The sequence below is a fragment of the Lampetra fluviatilis genome, chromosome 6, assembly GCF_964198595.1.
Source record: "Lampetra fluviatilis chromosome 6, kcLamFluv1.1, whole genome shotgun sequence".
NCBI classification, from domain to species: Eukaryota; Metazoa; Chordata; class Hyperoartia; order Petromyzontiformes; family Petromyzontidae; genus Lampetra; species Lampetra fluviatilis.
The window spans coordinates 16421529-16441083 of record NC_136280.1 but is presented as its reverse complement, the minus strand read 5'-3'; the positions used below and the strand labels follow the sequence as shown (position 1 = coordinate 16441083).

Below are 19555 nucleotides of genomic sequence, written 5' to 3'. Positions count from 1 at the left end.
GATTCGGAATCTCGTGGTGAACCACCAACCCTCGCGTCCGCGGCGCTGACCCGCACACACGCCAGGGTTCAGGACACTTGAGTGGTCACTGTGAGTGGGTGGTCACTGCCCTGTGAGTAGTCACTGCCCTGTGAGTGGTCACTGCCCTGTGAGTGGTCACTGCCCTGTGAGTGGTCACTGCCCTGTGAGTGGTCACTGCCCTGTGAGTGGTCACTGCCCTGTGAGTGGTCACTGCCCTGTGAGTGGTCACTGCCCTGTGAGTGGTCACTGCCCTGTGAGTGGTCACTGCCCTGTGAGTGGTCACTGCTGTAGCCGAGGGAATTCACATCCCATGCTAGGACCACGACCTCTGCAGCCATGAAGGTCACCACCTCTCCGGACATCATCGTAGCAGCAGCGGCTTTTGGCTAACCATCGAACAAAGATGGTCACCACATTTCGCGCTTTCGGATGCGCTTCTGTGGCCGTCTGGAACGCTCTTCCGATATTATGAAGCCACTTGAGCTCTGCACTTTTAAATCATTTAGATTTTAAACTCATTTCTTTAGAACTGCTTTTTCCGTGGAGTTCATTGTCCTTTCTCAGCACCTCCGATTAGCATGGTTGGCTACCTACGGCGAGTGCCAAAGAAGTTCAACATACATTCATATTTCTCTCTCGTGGGGTGGGTGGACTCGGGCTGCCCGTATTTGCGCATGCGTCAGGTGTGTGACACAGAGTGAGCCTCGGTCTCCACGGCCGGCAGTGTAGCGGTGGTTGACGCTGGATGTGTGGAGCTCTGGTTGTCTGATATTCGACGTGAGTTGTTCGGTCACATGAACTCTCTCTGTTTTGTAATACGAGCAGATCCGGCTTCAGAACTCTCAAGGCCCGGCCATCTGAGTTGAGCTCGAGATGTGGGAGCACAGTCCCAGTCTCCACCAGGTCACGGGGAGGAGGGGGGACGCCGCGTCGGCGTTTGCTACTCAGCTCACAGCACGCACCGGCACCTTGTGATTGGCTTGGCGTGGGTCACGTGGCTGGTCGGGGCAATGCAAACATTCAACATGGCGGGTGTTTCATTTTCATAATGGGAGATTGTTTGAAGAGCTTAAAAACAAAATCGTATTAATATTTGTTCAAGCGCATTACATGCTCCCCTTGGTTATTTCACTGAGCTTTTAGGGAAATAACCAAGGTGATTTCACTGAGGTTTTAGCACATTTACCTTCATTATATTTATTTATTTTAGTCATAGGGTAAGCAGGCCCATTTCCTTGCTATTTACTTTCCTACGTCCTGGGCAGGGATGCAGGTGAGGAGTCCAGGCGAGAGGGGAGGTCATGGGCTTGGGCCTGAGGCTTTCGTGGTATCTGCTGCTTCAGGCTTGACCTATAATTACACGGGCCGTAATTGTAATGGCCCGCTAATGTTCACCTGTTTGGAAAACAGAGCCAACGCCAAAAAATATAAAAATTACTCAACATTTGTAGGGTGCACCAAAGTCATTTCCACAGTTCCACGCATAGATCCACACAAAGCGTAGAGCCTGTTAAGTGCTTGGGAGGAAAGAGTGGATTTACCAGTGTGGTTCGGGAGTCTAGCCGTGTTCATTCTGTTTAATCCGGTGAAAACTCAAGAGACTTGGATCGTCTCATCTGCAAGCATTAACTGCCTCGTGGTGCGTACGGTCAGAGGGAGACTCATTCCTGGAACTCCGAGAATCGTGGGAGAAAAGAGCAACGTCCCCGAAGTGTGAGATCGTCAGATAAGAGGGGGCGATTCTGAAGCCAAGGGAGTGGGGCACATTCTGGAGGTTTTTATTCCACATACTGAACGGCAAGCTTCTCCAGTCCTAAAGATGTGCGGGAGTGGTTGTGCTTTGTTGCTGAGCACAGGCCAAACGGAACAAAACGCCAAGTGGCCAGCAACAAGCGGCACGGTTAAAGTTATAAGAATATAAAACTAAAAACTTGTTTTATTTTACCAGGTAAGGCCCACTGAGCTATATAACTCTTTTTATTAGAAGCAACCTTGGCCACAAAAGTGGCTTATCACATGGAAATTTACAGCAGCCAAATACTCGAAACGCACATTGATTCTAAATGTGGAGGGAGAAAATCCACGCGACCACGGAGGGAGAGAGACATGCAAACTTCAAATATACAGCAGGCGTCAGGGTCGGGACCAAATCCACGACCTCCTGTATACCAGATCAGGTAGTTAACATCTCCTAGCCACCGCGGTGCGCCACAGACAACGCATTTCTTCAACGTTATAAGGAATTGTTAAAAAGAGATGATGGATGGGAATTTCAAAGTGGAGCAGCGCATGGGAAGAAGCAGAAAGAGAAGTGTTGTGATCTGCAGTGTGGTGAGTGAGTGAGTTGGTGACTGAGTGAGTGTGTTGTGACCTGCAGTGTGGTGGTTGAACACTGAGTGGTGGATTCAAGTTCACGGGAACAGTAACCCTGGCAGCAGCAATAGGAGAGCGATCAGGACGTGACTGAGCACCGCTGACTGGAGGGAATTAGTCGGTGCTGGATCATCAATCAGCATGACACTGCTCATATCATCTTCTAGTCAAATCAAAGTGACATGCAGACAGTACAAGATCGGTGAAGGGAGCACGTTTTGTCCCACCTTTCGCCGAGTAGCTGGCCATTGTGGGTTAACCCTTATCCATTTCTCGCACTTACTCAGGCCTGCACAACTCTCACACCTCTTTGCCTCGGCAAAGGAGTGCTCCGTGGAAGAGGACATTGCACTGAACTCAAACGCACAGCACCGCTCACAGCAATGCACCATCGTTCCATTTCTGCGTCCCTCGTTCCATGAATCTGTAAAAAAAATATCATTTTTTTTGGTTGTGTTGCAAATTTTGTGTTTTGCCCTCTCCTTCCCGTCTCGGTGCTTCTCTCTGTCTCCGTGTGTGTCAGCCCAGCCCCCCACCTCCGCTGTCACCTCTCTCCGTCTCATGCCGTCGATCTCATTTCTCTCCCCACCCCCCTCCTCAGTCATTGTTGTTACCCTAGCTTCGCCCACTCGACAGCAAACGCAAGGTAACCTCACGAGCGAGCGAGCGAGGCGCTGCCGCTACTGCACGCCACCGCAATCGCGTAGCGCGGTAACCTCGCTCCTGCACACGCATCAAAGCCGCGGGAGTGGCGGCCCGCACCACAGATATAAAGCATGCCGACACCCAACGGCAAGCACGCTTGTGGCTCACCGACTAATGGCCTCAGCTCGCGTGGATGCATCTGCAAGTTCATGCATTTTTGCATCGCTTCATAGTTGCATAGAGGCAATTTACCTGGTCCTTCAGTTTTTCCCTCCACTTTTAAAAACGTGCGTTTAGTGTATTTGACTGCAATACATTTCCACATGATAAGCCACTTCGTTGAGCTATCATTTGTGGCCAGGTAGCTTCTGAAAAAGAGCTACATAGCTCAGTGGAGCTTTACCTGGTAAAATAAAAAAATGTTTTTAGTTTAAATTTGTGGCTCATTTTCAAATTCAGGATTTGACTTGTGTTGCAAAAAAAGGCGTCGAACACATTCGCCAAGTGTCGGGGAATGTCACATGTACCGTACATAACCTGAGTCCGTTCTCCTGCAAACATTGGGCAGCAGCAGGAATTGAGCCCTCGACCCTCTGATTGGTCCAGCAGTGCGTGGCAAGTGTGCTCACGAGTGGACCGCCCTCCAACGAGCCGTGTCACGTCCAGGGGACTTTCACTGCCTTTACTTTATAGAGCTGCGTAAGTGGGGAAACTTTGTGCAGCGCGGCTCGCCAGTGCCTCATCCACGTGGTCAGCCGTTGCAATGCAGAGTTCAGGTTTCAAGTTTATTTAGTTGAGAACTCAGAAAGAGATGAGGATAGTCTCCATTGCAAATCTGACCTAGGTCACCGAGAAGATAAAAGCGATTGCATAACATCAAAGTACAAGAAAAAATATTATTGGGTCTTTCGGTAAAGTCACGTAGATAGGTTCAAAGAAAAAAACAAAGCTACGACGTATCAATCGTCATCAGGAAAACAATTATCCTGATGACGATTGCTTGTGTTGCGATCGAAACGTCGTAGTTTTTTTGTTATTTTTAGTTATTGTCTTCGAACCTATCTACGTGACTTTACCGAGAGATCCAAGAATATGAATTCCTGCAGTCACGAAAGCTTTAAGTCAAGATTTTACAAGAATAAAGCAAATGAAAATCTTAAGAGCCAAAATAATTGAATTGGTGCAAAATAAGCACCGAAATAAATATGAAATGTATACATTTCCTGCAACGAAAGTTAATTTGGACAAATTGTTTATAAAACCAGGGTAAATTAAAGTTACGCTGAACGTCGACATAGATTCGGGGCCACTATTGGGTAAACGGACGAGAGTGTGCGAGTAAAATGCAACTTCACGTGAAGTGATCGCACAGAATCGACAGCTCGGCATCAACTTGTGATCGACATTGAAGAGTAACCGAGGGCGTGTTTTGAAGCGATGGAATTCCAGGTGTTTGGGGCCATTCATAAAACAGAGGTTCTTGCCAAAAATCCATCCGCATATTATGCGGCCTCCACGACATGCTGCATTAACCAGTCGAACCGCGTGCCCGACGTCGCTGAATATTAACACTTGACGTATGGTATTTACGCTCTTAACAGCGCCGTTATAAATTAACAGCACGCGGACACTCTTGCGTTGGCAGTGGCACCTCCGTTCTCAGCGTCTGGTTTTTGCTCTTCGCAAACCTGGCAAAGCGGAGGCAGGCTGGGTTTCCCACAGCGCCACATGCGAGTTGCGCGATTGGCTACTCCTGGCACCGCTGTTGCGCGATTGGCCCGCTCCTAGCTGCGTTGGCGGTTCTCAAGTGTGCAGCTGCCACGTTAGGCTCTCTGAAGCGTTCAGTGGAAACCCAGGCTGACGACTTTGTTTGGTTTCAGAGCGAAATCCATCCACGCGCACAACCACCTCCCCTGTTTTATTAACTCTCATCATCGTTGCGCATGATGTGGTGTGTGCGCAGTGCGTATAACCTCCTGCTGTATGGCTCTGCAGTTCGTGTGAGCTCGGGGAGTTGAATGCATCCTATATTGACCTTAACTTGTGTGGTGGATGAGAGGTTTGTGCTGTGAAGAACGGCCATTGCCCAAAACGTCGCCTATTGAATACATAAATGGTTTATTTTTCCTTTTAAGGCCACAGTGTTATTGGTGAATGTGTTGCGTCTTTTGTTAATTTGGTCATGTATAACCATTTAAAGAGAATTAATTACTATTTTACAATGCGGTATTGTTTGTACACTGTTCCGTTGTTACTTGAAATGTAACTTTTGGGTAGACACGAGCGGTCCATGCTCAGTGTCCACACGTAGCGCGGGGCCCTCACACTGCGCGCCGTGTGTCACACCGATGGGTACGGTGCACGCACGCCGCATAGCGATCGTGTAGTAAGTAGCACTGGGGTTGGAAACGGCGCCCGGCTAAATGGGCTTTCACTTCCCGCCTCGTTGCTTAATCCTTGTGAGGAGGGTGAAGTGAGTTCGGTCACTTTGTCTCTAGCCATATTTTTTGGTGTCACGGTGACCATGTTGTATGGTTGCTTGGTGGTCATGTTACAAGGCGGTTGTCTTCTTGGCAGCTGATTGGCCGACATAGCAACCAGTGCCACACCGCTATATTTGCGACCTCACTTGGACTCGCATTTTCACTTTAACATTTATTACATTGTCTCATTCGGAGTGTCAGATCTTATCTACAGTTGCAGTCCGCCTGATTTTATGAGTGTTTTCTGTACCGAGGTCCCTGGGCCCGGGTCTCACGCTCACAGCAAGCAGCTGCAATGCCACGGAATCATTGCGGAAGCGAGATCAGAATCGGGATATTTATTTATGCTGGAGGAATCCGATGAGCTATACAGATCTTTTTTTAAACAGATGTCCAGCATATACTGAGCACTTTGATGTCGGCCGCCCATCCGTGTTCGCGCTAAAACACTTGGCGGAGCGAAAACCGAAACAAGCTAAAATAATCTAACCTCACCGTCGATTACATGACAATTTATTTGCAACGTAAGGACGGGTGGAGGGCTTAGGGGACGGGCTGAGCTCATGTACTCTCCATGGCTCACAGGCGTCGGGCCCTGCCTGTGGTTCTCTGTCTGGACCAGAACTGGGCCATTCCCTGGGCCAGCAGACTCTGGTTCTAACAGCTCTGAGGGACAGAAGGCATTGGAGACCATTGCATCGTGAGGACCGCCTTCCTGCAGTGGTCTCCATTTTGCAAGCTGCACTTTGCTGTGATCACTGAAGCCTGTGGAGTAGCTTAAGGAATCGTGCCGCAACTTGTGGATTGCATATGCTGCCCGCAGTGTTGCGGTCTCAAATCGAGTGGCTTTATTGGTCATTCAAATAAGCACCGGAAATTTGCTGGGCTAAAGCGTCATTCGTTCCTGCTGACCGCGTCCTCGTGGATGAGACGCTGTGCATTGAAAAAACTGTCCAGCACAAGAGCGCGGAGGAGATGATGACAGCGAACGGTGACTGGAATGTGGGGGCTGTGTGATTGAGAGGAGGACCGAAGCCTTGTCAAGAGAGATGCCATGTTTAGGGCGCCACGGTGGTGAGATGTTAAACTCCCTCGCCTGGTATATAGGAGGGTGTGGGTTCGATCCCTACCCTGACGCCTGTACTGTATATTTGGAGTTTGCATGTTCTCCCTCTGGTCGCGTGGATTTGTCTCCGGGTCCTCTGGATTTTTTCTCCACATTTATAATCAACACGCGTCTCGAGTATTTGGCTGCTATAAATTTCCACTTGATAAGCCACTTCGTTGAGCTATCATTTGTGGCCAGGTGGTTTCTGAAAAAGAGCGGCTTAGCTCAGTGGACATTACCTGGTAAAATAAAAATAATAATTTAGCTTTAGGTGATATCTTGGTCGTTATGTAAAGTGATGCATTTCACAGGTGAGAATGTGGATGGATAGAACTTCATTGTACTCAGATCTTTGGGTAATGGGGAAAATGGACTTGACGGAGACGCATGTTTTGAAAGCTAAACTAATGAGCATTCTTTTAGTCGAATATGAAAACGCGACGTATTTTTGTGGTTAAATCTTGACTTAAAGCTTTCGTGACTGCAGGAATTCATATGCTTTGGGTCTTTCGGTAAAGCCACGTAGATAGAGAAAATAGTAACAATATCACGACGTTTCGATAGCAACACAAGCAATCGTCATCAGGTGACGGTTGCTTGTTTATTTTTATAATTTTTTCTATCTACGTGGCTTTACCGAAAGACCCAAAGAATATATTTTTGTGGCTGTCGCGCTCATCGATGGAATTGTCTCACTGCCCCGTGTTCACGTGTGTGTGTGTCTACGTGCTTATTCTTATGCATCTGTGCTTGGCGCTGCGTTTCATTGTGTCTCCTTGTGCCCCCGTATCTGTATGTGTGCGCGTGTCAGTGGGTCTCACCCTGCAGCCTCCGACCCAGACCTCCACCTATCAGAGCGATGGGCAGAGGCACCAACACACACCAACGCATGGAGCACAACACACGACACACACGCACCAGTCCACACAGGTGAGCAATGCAGCAGCGTAGTAGCGCGGTGGTACACACTCATACCTCACAGCTAGAAGCACCTGGGTTCGAATCCCGACTTGGGTGCCTTTCTGTGTGGAGTCTGTATGTTCTCCCCCCCCCCCCGTGTCTACATGGGTTTTCTTTGAATTCTTAGGTTCCCTGCCAGAGCAAAAGTAAAGATGCAATGTAATTGGTATTGGCCAAACAGCCTAATGCATAAAAAATACAGTGATTTCCCCACTATACGTAAGGGATGCATTCCTGGGGGAATGCTACTTAACTCGAAATTACTTCAAGCGTACTCTAATTTTTCCATAGGGTTATGTTCCTAGCCGACATTTCTGGAAAAAAATACGTAACTAAATGTCATGATGTGTGCAAAAATGCATGTGATTACAATTTAGCATACATTTATTTACTAATTATAAATACAAATAATGCAATTTGGTGGTTGAAGAGCTATGCTGATTTTGATGTTCAATCCAGACAGTGAGTTTTTCTAAAAATTTACAACTGCTATATGAGTTGTTTTAGTGGCAGTTAAAGGTTCCACATTTTGAGCATATTCTATAATGTTTCTCGCATTCACTTGAATACTTCTCACCGAGGTCGTGGGTAGGCCAAGAGTTCTGGCAAGAAAGACTTCCTTGACACCTGCCTCAAAATGCTTTGAAATTTCTAATTTAACCTCGAGATTAATACTTATCCTTCAACCTTTTTTTGCCAGAGGCAATGTCATTATTTCGTGCAGGCTTTGCACCCATCTTTCTAAGCTGGTGTTCTTCACTCATTTCCAGAGGGGTGGAGGTCACTTTCGCTGATGAGACATCATAAGTGCGAGGGGCGCCACACATTTGAAACCATTGCGGTTTGACAACAGCACGATGATGATGATGATGGGGGGTGTCTTCACATTTGTGTATTGTCGGTGGGCCGCACGTCAGGGGCCGCCAGTGGCCCGCGGGCCTTGCAATGAAGAACACTCTTCTAAGCCCTTTGTACTTTTTTGTTTTAGCGATCGCCTCACGCTGTACAGTATTTCTACCTCACCCATGCGCAACGAACATACAAAATGGAAGGCTGGCAGGCGGAGCGCGTGGCAGAGGCATTTCTGGCGGTCCGCACTACGCGCGTACAGCCCTGCATAACGTTGCAAAAAATTGCTTTTTACACCGCGTGCGTTCCGAGTTAAAAAAAATGTGCAAATAGATGTTTCGCTTGCACAGTTTTTTCATAAGGACGCTTGTATGCGACGCATTACACTTACGAGGAAATATACCTGTCAGCCCCTTATCAGTGCCTACCTTATTACAGACCTTATTGGTCACCCCATGCCCCTTAGAAATCTCAACGTTCATCCTACAAAGTCCCATCACAAGGGAGAAACACAAACAAATAGACAAAAAAAATGTTTTTGCCCGTATTGAAATGACTCTACGCCGTATGGACCTGAAAACTCAATTTCCCTTACAAGAATACGGGTAAACCGTATGGGTTGACAGGTATGAAATGTTCCCAAATTAATCAACAACACATAATGCGACAGCTTACAGCGGGGTATTTATTATACTCGATTAGAATTACACGCAGCAGCAACATCGCGTCTCACTGCGAAAACTTGGCAGGACCTTCCTGAGAGAGAGAGTCTTGCGACTCAGTGAGGCTTTTCTGGGTAAACAAACGGCACAACAACAACGTAATGTACGACACTTCACCTTTCCTTTCTCTTTTAAAGAAGTTGTTTGACCTACGCTGCGGTTGCAGTGAAACCCTTGTCAGTTCACCAATTGTTCATTCGGAAATATTACACAAACATACCATGAAAGAAACGTGTTTGTACCACGACACATCATTGCCGGTGCTCGTTACGAATCCTAAGTTCTCGCTAACGTGGCAAGCCCACTGGCTCACCCCTCCTTACAAAGTTAGCAAAACTGGCGAACTTCATTTGAATTTTACTTTACTCTATTCATTGGCGGGCAGAATGTTTTGAAAGGAGTGTCGGTTCAAAATGAGTGCAATGCAACCATCCCCAATCTATCGGCGAGTTCTGGCTGACCCCATGCCCCGACTGGACATCGGTGGGAAAGAGCTTTGTCGCTTATCAGATTCCTCCAGGATGAATGAAGATTCTGATTGCGTTGGACAGGACGAAGATGGTTAGAGTTAATGGAGGGCAGTCAAATGGGCGTCATGAGGCTTTGACGGTGTGTGGATGTGGGTGAACACTGACCTGTGAGGTAGCATGGCTGACAGACGGAGGGGGGGGCGGGGTGTTTGCGTCTCCATGGGCTTTGGCTGCTGGCGGACTAACTTGTTGTTTTTCGATCGGGGTGCTTTCTTTTTTGCTGGTTTGCAGGCGTGTTTACAAGCCAGAGGGACAACGCACACCCACCACAGCGTGAACACAACACACATCTCGCCGACCACGCACACCTCGCACGCCACGCACACCACGCCTCCGGGGAACACGCAGCATGGCACGGTCCCCAGGTTTCGACAGACACTGCAGCTACCTCCGTCATCATATGGCTTGACCCCTCGGAGTTTAGAGAGGTGAGCGCTTGCTTGTTCGTGTGTCTTGCTTTCAGGCGGCAGGGTGGCGGAGTCGTTACACGTGCAGCTCTCATAGCAAGCATGGCCTTATTCCCGAATAGGGAGCCTTTCTGCGCGGAGTTTGTGTGTTCTCACCCTGTTCTGCACGGGTTTCCCCCAGGTTCCTCCCGTAGCTAAACCACTCAACATAACAGGTCTTGGCCAAACATCCCAGTTCTAAAATATCTGCAAACTTACTCAGTTTGGGATGACACACAGAAGTGACATCGCACCACCCCCCCCCCCAGTGGCAGCGCGGTTTGCCGCTTAGTGCAGAGGCCCACGGTTTGAATCCAGCTGCCGTGCTGGTTAACGCTGTGGGGTTGTTATTAGCCGTACAAATGTGCGCAGTCTGCATCACAGTGGACGGTGTGTGCCGGCTTCTTGCTCAAAATCTGCCAATTTTTTTTTTTAAATCACCGGCTAATTATCATAATTGGAATCGAGGCACACCTCTTATAGCGCTGCCTTTTATAACGCTCTTTCCTTGTAACGCTCTTGGCCCTGGAGGAAAATTACTACGCGGATCAACCCATATATGGAAGAGAGTGGGCGTGGTGTTGCCCGTAGGGGTGTGTCTCAGCCAAAGAACGGTCTTGTGGAGCCTGAATTGAGGTGTCTGTTGTGTCGATTCTGGTCATAGTCGATCCAACAGCCACTTTCGAGGAGCGATTCACCGAGGGCTAATCGGTGCAGGAATTCGTTGGTGAGCGATCCACGGATCGAGTAATCCCATTTGTTAGTACAGCTTCGTCGGTGGTTAATCTTACGTGAGTGAGTGGATCACCCGTTGTGTTTTACATGTTCTCATTAAAAGTTATTTTTATTTATATAATGCTTTTATACATTTATCATGTGCTCAGTGTCATTAAGGATATTACCGATGCAGCCCTCGTATATCGCTCCTAGGTAACAAAATACCGCCCTCGTTGACGCATCTCCATTGGAACCGTGTTATAAGGACCTCTCGCGCTGTTTACCTAGAACGCATCCTGAGGCTATAAGAGGTCTGCCCGTATGCATAACAATTATCGCCCCCCTACTGTGAAAACTTGGCAGTTCAAATCCTGACCAGGGCCAACAGTGACAATTAATATCCGAACCCCTCCTGCACTCCCCCCACCCCTCCACCAATCGGCAGTGACTGGCATGGTGGAATATTGTGGTGGTAAAAAAAACCGCTCATATGTGGGGAGGCCTTCATCCGTTGGTGAATTGAGAATTTTCCACACCTAAGATTGAGAATGGCAGAAATGTATTTGGAAAACAATTGAGGCAGTGGCTTATTCAGGATTTCGGTAGGCTGTGTTGAGGATGCTGACTTTGATTTGTTTGACCAGGCGAGAGCTCGAGAGGCAAGGGGTAATCTAATTTTTCACGACTGGCCTGGGGCACCAAAAAAGGTGGTGGTTGCGGAACGTGATATTCGGACCGTGCCGAGAGATGCTCGGGGCCACCTCTGGGCAGTCGGTACACGAGAGGGTCCTCCGCTGGTGGCACTGCCCTCCGAGCTGCGAGGGAGTCGCTGCACCTGTGTGGTGTGTACATGTGGGGCTTGCCGTTGTGTGCGTTCTGCAGTGTCGAAATTGACCAGAAGCTGCAGGAGATCATGAATCAGACCGGCTTCCTGACGCTGGATGGGAAGGTACGCGCAGAACAAACTAAACCGTGCACTTGCAATCGACAACAACGACGACGACAACAACCGCCGTTCACCACTAAGTGGCGGTGACGTCACCACGGCGCTTCTGCCAGGCTAGGTGCACTTTGAGGCCGCGTGAAGTGTCAAAGGCTCGCTAGCAGGAGGTCATGGAACAGACCCAGGTGCCTGTGGGTTCACCGAGATGACTGGCTGACGCACCACCTGTGCTCCCCACTGTGCAAACACACACGCATGTCTATAAGAGCTGGTCAACAAAGGGACATTTTGCATTGAAAAGTTAAGGGGAAATTGCGTGAGATATACCGTGGGTATTGAGTCATACATGCACATTGTGTCTGCGTTGACATCACCATGACCCTTGCCTAAAAATGCACACGAATAACTATGTAGTCCAATAATGAGCATAAGAAAGAGATAACTCGCCTCATTCAAATCACAAGCATTTATACCAGTTGAGTTACTTTACCATTTTCCAAACCAGAATAGTTATAATTAAACAGCTACAACTTGCGCTGTGTCATGATGATAATGATTTTTACTTTTATGGTTTGTTTCCAATTATAATCGATGGATTTAGAGAAAATACGTAGGTTTATGACATCATCCAAAATGTTCAGAACAGTGAGTGGGTTTGGGCAGGATCGCATCACGGCCGAAAGAGGCGATGGAGGATGGTCAAGAATAATCACGGGTGGCAGCCAAAGGATGGAATGCATCCGAGAGGTCGTCCACCGGGAAGTTGGAGCAATGAAATCAGGTTGTGTGCGGGTGCTGGACGGATTGTTGCATAATCGGATCGTGGGAGGTGTCTTGGGGAGGCCTTCACCCAGCAGAGGATCGATCGAGGCCGATGGTGTTGACTGCAGCTTATTGAAATGAAAATGTATTCGCTGTGTTCACAGTGCAGTTGTTTGAAAGAATATGAATAACATCCATTTGCGTCTGTCGTATTGATTTCCCAAACACTTAGTTGAATAAAACGGTGAATGAAAAAAACTTTAAATCTTATTTTCGTCGTATGGCTGCCAATGTTGGATGCAGATCAACAACTACAATTTCACATTCAAGTGGTGGTCAAGCCCAGATAACCGCGGCACAACCAACGGAGTAGTGCATCGCTGTGATGTTTCCTTCGTATTTGTGGATCGGGCATTGCTTCGTTATACGTCGTACGGCCTGTTCAAAATGGTAAATGAGGCTTTGTTATGACATTAAGCTACTCCGTTGGCAGCGCACATTAATGCGGTGCGTTGCGGGTGTGTGTCGGTAACAGCGCTACCGGGCTGATATCAGCGAGCTGGAAACCCTGGGTGAGATGGGCAGCGGCACCTGCGGGCAAGTGTGGAAAATGCGCTACAAACCAACGTCGCACATCCTGGCCGTGAAGGTGAGCGAGCTGCACGCTCCGTGACGACGCGTGGGAAGCGACGTTTTCTCTCGCCGCGTGGTGGCGTGAGCACGGTCATCACCGTCAATCCACTTTCGATGTTTCTGTTGCCGTGCTCATCGCACCTCCGATTAGCGCGTGCCGGCCTTCATCAGTGCCCACTAACAGCACTTGCACGAAGTGGTCTACAGAGGGGAGCTTTGCCATTGTGTGCGTTGTGTATGCATTTATTGTGGTTCAAATGTGATTGTAGAAGCCCCGGTATGAAATCTGTTCGTCCTGCAGCCCGCGTTCACTGACGCACACCCTGACACACTCTCACTGCCATTTCTTCTCTGTGGAAACGTGGTAGTTTAGGAATAGGAGCCGTTGTGAAAAGTACCAGTCGTACACGCTTCTGGTGTTCTGAGAATTGCCGGTGTGGCATACCATTGTACGCTGGCACATTTTCGATCACTGCACTGCGTCTGTATATTTGCACATCAGGGTATAATAATTTGAAATTGTAACACACCACAGTATTCGCTCACTCTTGTAGAGAGAAAGAGAGAGAACAACTCGGAGGCACGAGAAAACAGACACACGGTGATCCGGCGCCAATAATAGCCCCGAGCTCTGCAGTCCTCTCTATATTCAGGTGTTATCAGCCTGTCAATGAGCGTTTACATATCGGAGGCACCTGGAAAAAACCCAGGTGTGCAGGTGAGGAACACTGTCCCGTGCACTCAACATGCAAATGAAAAAGTGAAGTTTTAGTTTTCTGCTATCACGCTCCTCTCCATTGGTTACGTTTGTGCTCAAAGTCAACCGCTGAAGGAGTCGTTCTAATCCGTTCGTATTTACACGCGACGTTGGAACGCCTCTTCCTCACTGCATACGTCGGCTATACCAGCCAAAAGCAGAATCTTTATTTATCCCGGAGGAATCCTATGAGCTGTGAAGATGTCCAGGAAGTATTGAGGGGGGTTGTCTTTAAGCTTGCAGTGCTTCAGTATCACGGGAAAACGATTAAAACCAGGAGGCGTGACCTTGGAAATAACAAACTTGTATTTAGAATTGCACTCTAGTACAGATCATCATATAGATTTGTGTGTACTGTGTATATACACGGACACATAACAATGTAGGCATACAATGTGTATGTTTGGATGTATTATAATTATGGTTGTATTACCTTTGTAATACAACTTGTATTTACTTAGCATCCTAACGCAGCTCCATCTCAAGATATTGTGTTATCGTGGCTCGAGAGCAGAGAGATACGCACGCATATCTGGATTATGGGTCCATCAGTTGCATATTAGGGGATTGGAATCTGTGGGATTTGGGTCGCCAAACCTTTTGCAGATCTATTATAAACAGCTAATCTGTCCGATATCTTTGAAGCTCGCGCAAATTGCCATTGCCAACGTTCGCTTGTTATTCTGAACGCTCTGTGTGTTGCGTATAAACATAGACAAAGATCCCCCGTATAGCCTCAACAGACTGTAGGGGCAAGTGCTGTTTGTCAGTAGCGCCTATGAACGCCGGCAACGCACCTTCGTACTCGCGCTCGTCTGTGCTCATGCTCGCGCCCGCGTCTCTTGTGCCAGCAAATGCGTCGCTCGGGCAACAAGGATGAGAATAAGCGGATCCTCATGGACCTGGACGTGGTGCTCAAGAGCCACGACTGCCCCTACATCGTGCAGTGCCACGGCTCCTTCATCACGAATGTGAGCCCCCGCGACCTTCCACCCCCTCCCCTCTGGGGCCACGAGTGCCACCACCTCCACAGACACACTCGCAGAAGCAGCAGCAGCAGCAGCAGCAGCGACTTTTCGCTGGCCATCAAACAAAGACGGTCACCGCATCGCGCACTTTCAGATGTGCTTCTGCGGCCGTCTGGACCGCTCTTCTGATGTTAGGAAGCCACTGGAGCTATGCACTCTTAAATCTAGATTTTAAGCTTATTTCTTTAGAACTGCTTATTGTGTTTAGTTTGTTGTCCTTTCCCCACACCTCTGATTTGCATGGTTGGCTACGTACTGTGCGAAAGAAGTTCAACACACATATAGACCAAACCCGGGCATGTTGCTCAATCAGCCGAGGTCAGTGGTGGCAAATGCATAGATCGTAATCCAAGGGTGGACTGCAAAAATGTTTTTGTGAATCTCAGGACAAATCCGAAAACATAAGCAGGCGACAATTTTCATTGCGGCTGATGACAAATTAAAATCTCCGACTACGAATTTGTACATTTCAAAATAATAACTTCTCCCAATAGATGGAGTGAGTACTCTGTCGATCCATGCAAGCCTCGCCGAACGAAGGTGTTACGTTCCTAGAAAATTCCTCGTTGGGCAAAACCGCGCTTGACTCATAATAGACCTTGTGGGGAATATAGGGTTGCGTTCCTGGGTTCGAAATTATCATCCCCTCCCTCTTTGGTGAAATAATTCTACACGATTTCCGCCCTTGCTATTGTACTAAAGTATGCAGCGTCGCTATCCTTGTGTGTGTGTACACTCTTTATTTTTCAATTTAACCTCAACACATCAACCCCTTCTCCATTCCTCTTCCCACACCGCGTCACTCACGCCCAAGGCTCGCCCCTTACCCTGAATTGCCAGCCCGACGCTCGCCCCTAACACCGTTACCGATCCACCATCTGGGCCTCGCTATGACTACCATCCTCAGCGAGTGGATGGTTGTGCATTGTGCATGTTGAGTGTGTTACACTGCCACACAAAAACACCAAAAAGCATACGTAAAAGCATACATGGTAAATACGTCGTTCTCACAGTTGATTCATCCTCACCTTCCAACGGATGCAGCACTCTCACGGCAGTACTCTTCGACGTGGAGATGAGAATGAGACTCTTAGCAGGGTCAAACCGCGTACAGCCGAAGCGTCACTCCCGTGTTCCAGAAAGCAAACCTCGGGTAAACCGTGTCTAGTCGAAACACGTGTTCCGTTAAGCCACTTTGGCGACGGTGTTCCTGTATTCCTGTATAGTGATAAAGTTGTTGGTCGGAGATTTCTGTTCCATCTCGGAGCCTGTTGATATTTACCAAAATGGATCACGGGCCTTGGTGTATTGGCCACTGCTGTCCTAGATCTATCAAAACTGTGCAGTTTACTGTAATAAAAGAAACTAATCAATAGAATACCAAAACCAGATCTCGGTACAAATTAATTCTTCACCCGAACACAGATTCCAATTCCCAGACTGCGGATAAGAACCAGACAGGTGGCAACCCACCTGAGTACAGCCAGAACAGGTGGCACGTCTCCATGACCAGTATGCAAACAATGAAACCCGGAGTAAATCGGAAGGTGGGACAGTGGTAGCAGTCTCTTGTCATGGAGTTTTCTCTGTGCCTTCCCCCTGTTTTGCATCGGTTTCTCTGGGTTCTCTGGTTTCCTCCAATAACTCAATAAATAAGTGGTGTTGAACAAACATCAGAATGCTGAAAGGTTACCTTCAAATTACTCGCTCTACTTTACGGAGAGTAAAACAAGACTTGGCAGGACCCTCTTGAAATTGAGGATTGAGACTCAGTGTGTTTTTTCTGGCTAAACAAACAAAATAATAATTATGACTACAGGAAAACCAACGACGTTTTATCGAATGCATGTTGCGGCTTTACACAGTTTACTTGAGGCCTTTTTTCTGGAACACGGGGGTGATGTTTTGGCTGTACGCGGTTTGAAATTGCAAAGATTGTTGCTGAGACAGTTGCTAGATAGGCGCTTGTGAGAGTGCTGTGTTCATTGGAAGGTACTATGGTGGGAAAGAATCAATTGGGAGAACGATTGATCTACCACGTAGCATTTTCTGCGTGTTTCTTTGGTGCGTGCCAATGTTCCACCATACTGTACTCGGCATGCTCACGCACAACGCAAATGTTCACGCGCGCATGCAGCCGCACACATCTAGCCGCCCACTCGCTGCGGATGTCGGTGTGAGTAGCTCTGCTCTAGGGAATGCTTTTTTTGGTGTCGCCGTGTTCACCTGGTGTCGAGAAGAGCACGGTTGGCTACGTGCGGTGCGAAAGACGTTCAACGTACGTACATGCATACAAGAGGGTCATTGGTGAGATATCCACAAATGGATAACTCTCTAATTGATTCAAACTTCCAGGATGTTGAAGATTTGTCAATTTCTTTAAAAGATATTGGCGGTGAAGTCCAAATGGTTCTTGCCTGGTGACAATGGAATACGAAATATATTTATTCACAGACGTGATTCACTCGGTAGTCTGCAAATCTGTGTCGTTACATTAAGACCTGCATTTTTCATCCATGTCTACTTGCCAGGTAAGGGTGGCAAGTCAGAAGACCTGTAAGCGGGATTGCCTTTCATGTGAAACACGTGACGCCTGCGCACGCGTGTAAACCCGCGTGTGTGCGTGTGTGCCTGCATAGACGGACGTTTTCATTGCAATGGAGCTGATGGGGACCTGCGCAGAAAAATTAAAAAAGCGGATCCAAGGACCGATACCGGAGAATATCCTGGGGAAAATGACCGTTGCGGTAAGTTTACGAATGTTGTATACAGGTCGCAAACGACATGAAAGTTGAAACCGTGTCGCAAGTTCCACCGTCTCTATCCACCGCGGAGTGTAAAATGGCTGACGGCACAGCTTGCCGATTGGCAGGATGCGTGTGGTGGGACACAATGTGGGTATGCCCGTCTCTCCTGACATCGCCTGGTTCATGTGGAAGAGTAGACCAAATACCCTCCGGCGTTGGTTCCAGCGGAGGGCTTTCCGCCAGCAGTGGGCGTGAGCAGTGAGTTGCAGGGCCGCACCGTGACGGTTTACTCCGCGATGCAACTGTGACGCTTGGGGGGCACGCGTGCGTGCGTCGCCAGTGACGAGAGGGCGCACATTTTAGTTGTTGTACATTTGTGCATTGGAGGAAAGTGACCGTAGCTGGAATTTTCATATTTGCCCCAGTGTTTCGATGGAAGTAACCGTCCGTCTTCCGTGGCCTTTATAGGTGCTCGCTAACAGCACTTGCCCCTACAGTCTGTTACAGGCTGTACGGGGGGTATTTGTCTTTATCTTTGTGTAGATAGGTCGACTATTATCTTAACCGGCTCTGTGCCTTCCCTAGGTCGACTTAGCCTCAAATGAGTCCCTGGTGTGGTGCGTAAGCATCGTCACTGGGGAGACAAAGGCGGTTGGGCGTGGTGCTGGCCACCCACCCCCTTGTATACTGTTCCGGCCTTCAAAGGCGCTCTTGCTAACAGCACTTGCCCCAAGAGTCTGTTAAAAGCTATACGGGGCGTCTTTGTAGATAGTACTCGCGGGAAGTACCCGGCGTTGCCCGGGTCTTTAAAATATTTCACAACTACTCTTAAAATCTAACAGCAGTGCGTACTGACCGTGGTGATACCTGCTATGATTACAGCAATGCATACTGACTGGTGGTACTTGCTATGATTACAGCAGTGGATACCGACTGTGGTGGTACCTGCTATGATTACAGCAGTGCATACCGACTGTGGTGGTACCTGCTATGATTACAGCAGTGCATACCGACTGGTGGTTTCTGCTTATCACTAGAGTAGTACATGCTGACTCTATAGCAGTATTTATCGACTCTATAGCACAAAGTACTCACCTGACAGAGTGGCGTGGTGAGGCCTAGTCCCGTGCAGAGCCTCCGGCCTCACCGAGATTGTCCAGCCGGCTGAGGTGGCACCTTGGCAGGCTGAGGATGGGCTGCTACCCCTGACTCCCCCACCAGCCATGATCTCCCCGGCCGCTCTGCAGTAATATCTATGGCCTATTGTGGTAGCATGTAGCGACTATATAGTAGTAATAACTGCACGCATCGGGGTGGGGGGGACATCACACAGTGAAGAATTAACGTCAGCATTTAGTGTATTTTTATAGCATTTTTAACGCGAAAGAAAATGTCCCCCTCACTCCCACCAAAGGCGTGCGACTTGGCATGGGCCGTCCCCCCCACCAAAGGCACGTGAGTTGGTATGGTCGTGCATGCGTCATAAATAAATACATAAATAAAAGGGAAGCGCACAAAAATCGCACTAAATCGCTAATGAAACTAATTTAAAGTTGACGGATGTGAAAAAGGAATAGCGCTTGCTCACCGCGGGGCTTACGGCGTGGTACCTGGCTATTTTTTTAAGTAAACCCCACCGTTGGAGAGCCAAGCGCGCGAACACACAAACCCATACACAAATACACACACAATTTTTTTTCTTTTATATATATAGATGTGGGGAGCGGTAGTGTAGCAGTGAGCGCGCTGCGCTACAAACCCGGTGACCCGAGTTCGATTCCCGCTCACGGCCAACACCAGTGACGATTATCTGAACCGGTCCCGGGCCTCC

The 19555-nt window shown here is 48.3% G+C and overlaps 1 protein-coding gene across 4 annotated transcripts in view; it reads left to right on the top strand.

Annotated features, from left to right (window-relative positions):
• MAP2K7 (mitogen-activated protein kinase kinase 7) overlaps positions 1-19555 on the top strand; it is a 31350-nt gene that overhangs the window by 1233 nt on the left and 10562 nt on the right. For all 4 annotated transcript variants that reach the window (XM_078857862.1, XM_078857861.1, XM_078857860.1 and 1 more), the window contains exons 2-7: positions 7442-7560; positions 9923-10119; positions 11737-11803; positions 13095-13208; positions 14801-14920; positions 17617-17724. In XM_078857862.1, coding sequence (XP_078713988.1) covers positions 7442-7560; positions 9923-10119; positions 11737-11803; positions 13095-13208; positions 14801-14920; positions 17617-17724 — 725 coding nt within the window. The remainder of the gene's footprint in view (positions 1-7441; positions 7561-9922; positions 10120-11736; positions 11804-13094; positions 13209-14800; positions 14921-17616; positions 17725-19555) is intronic.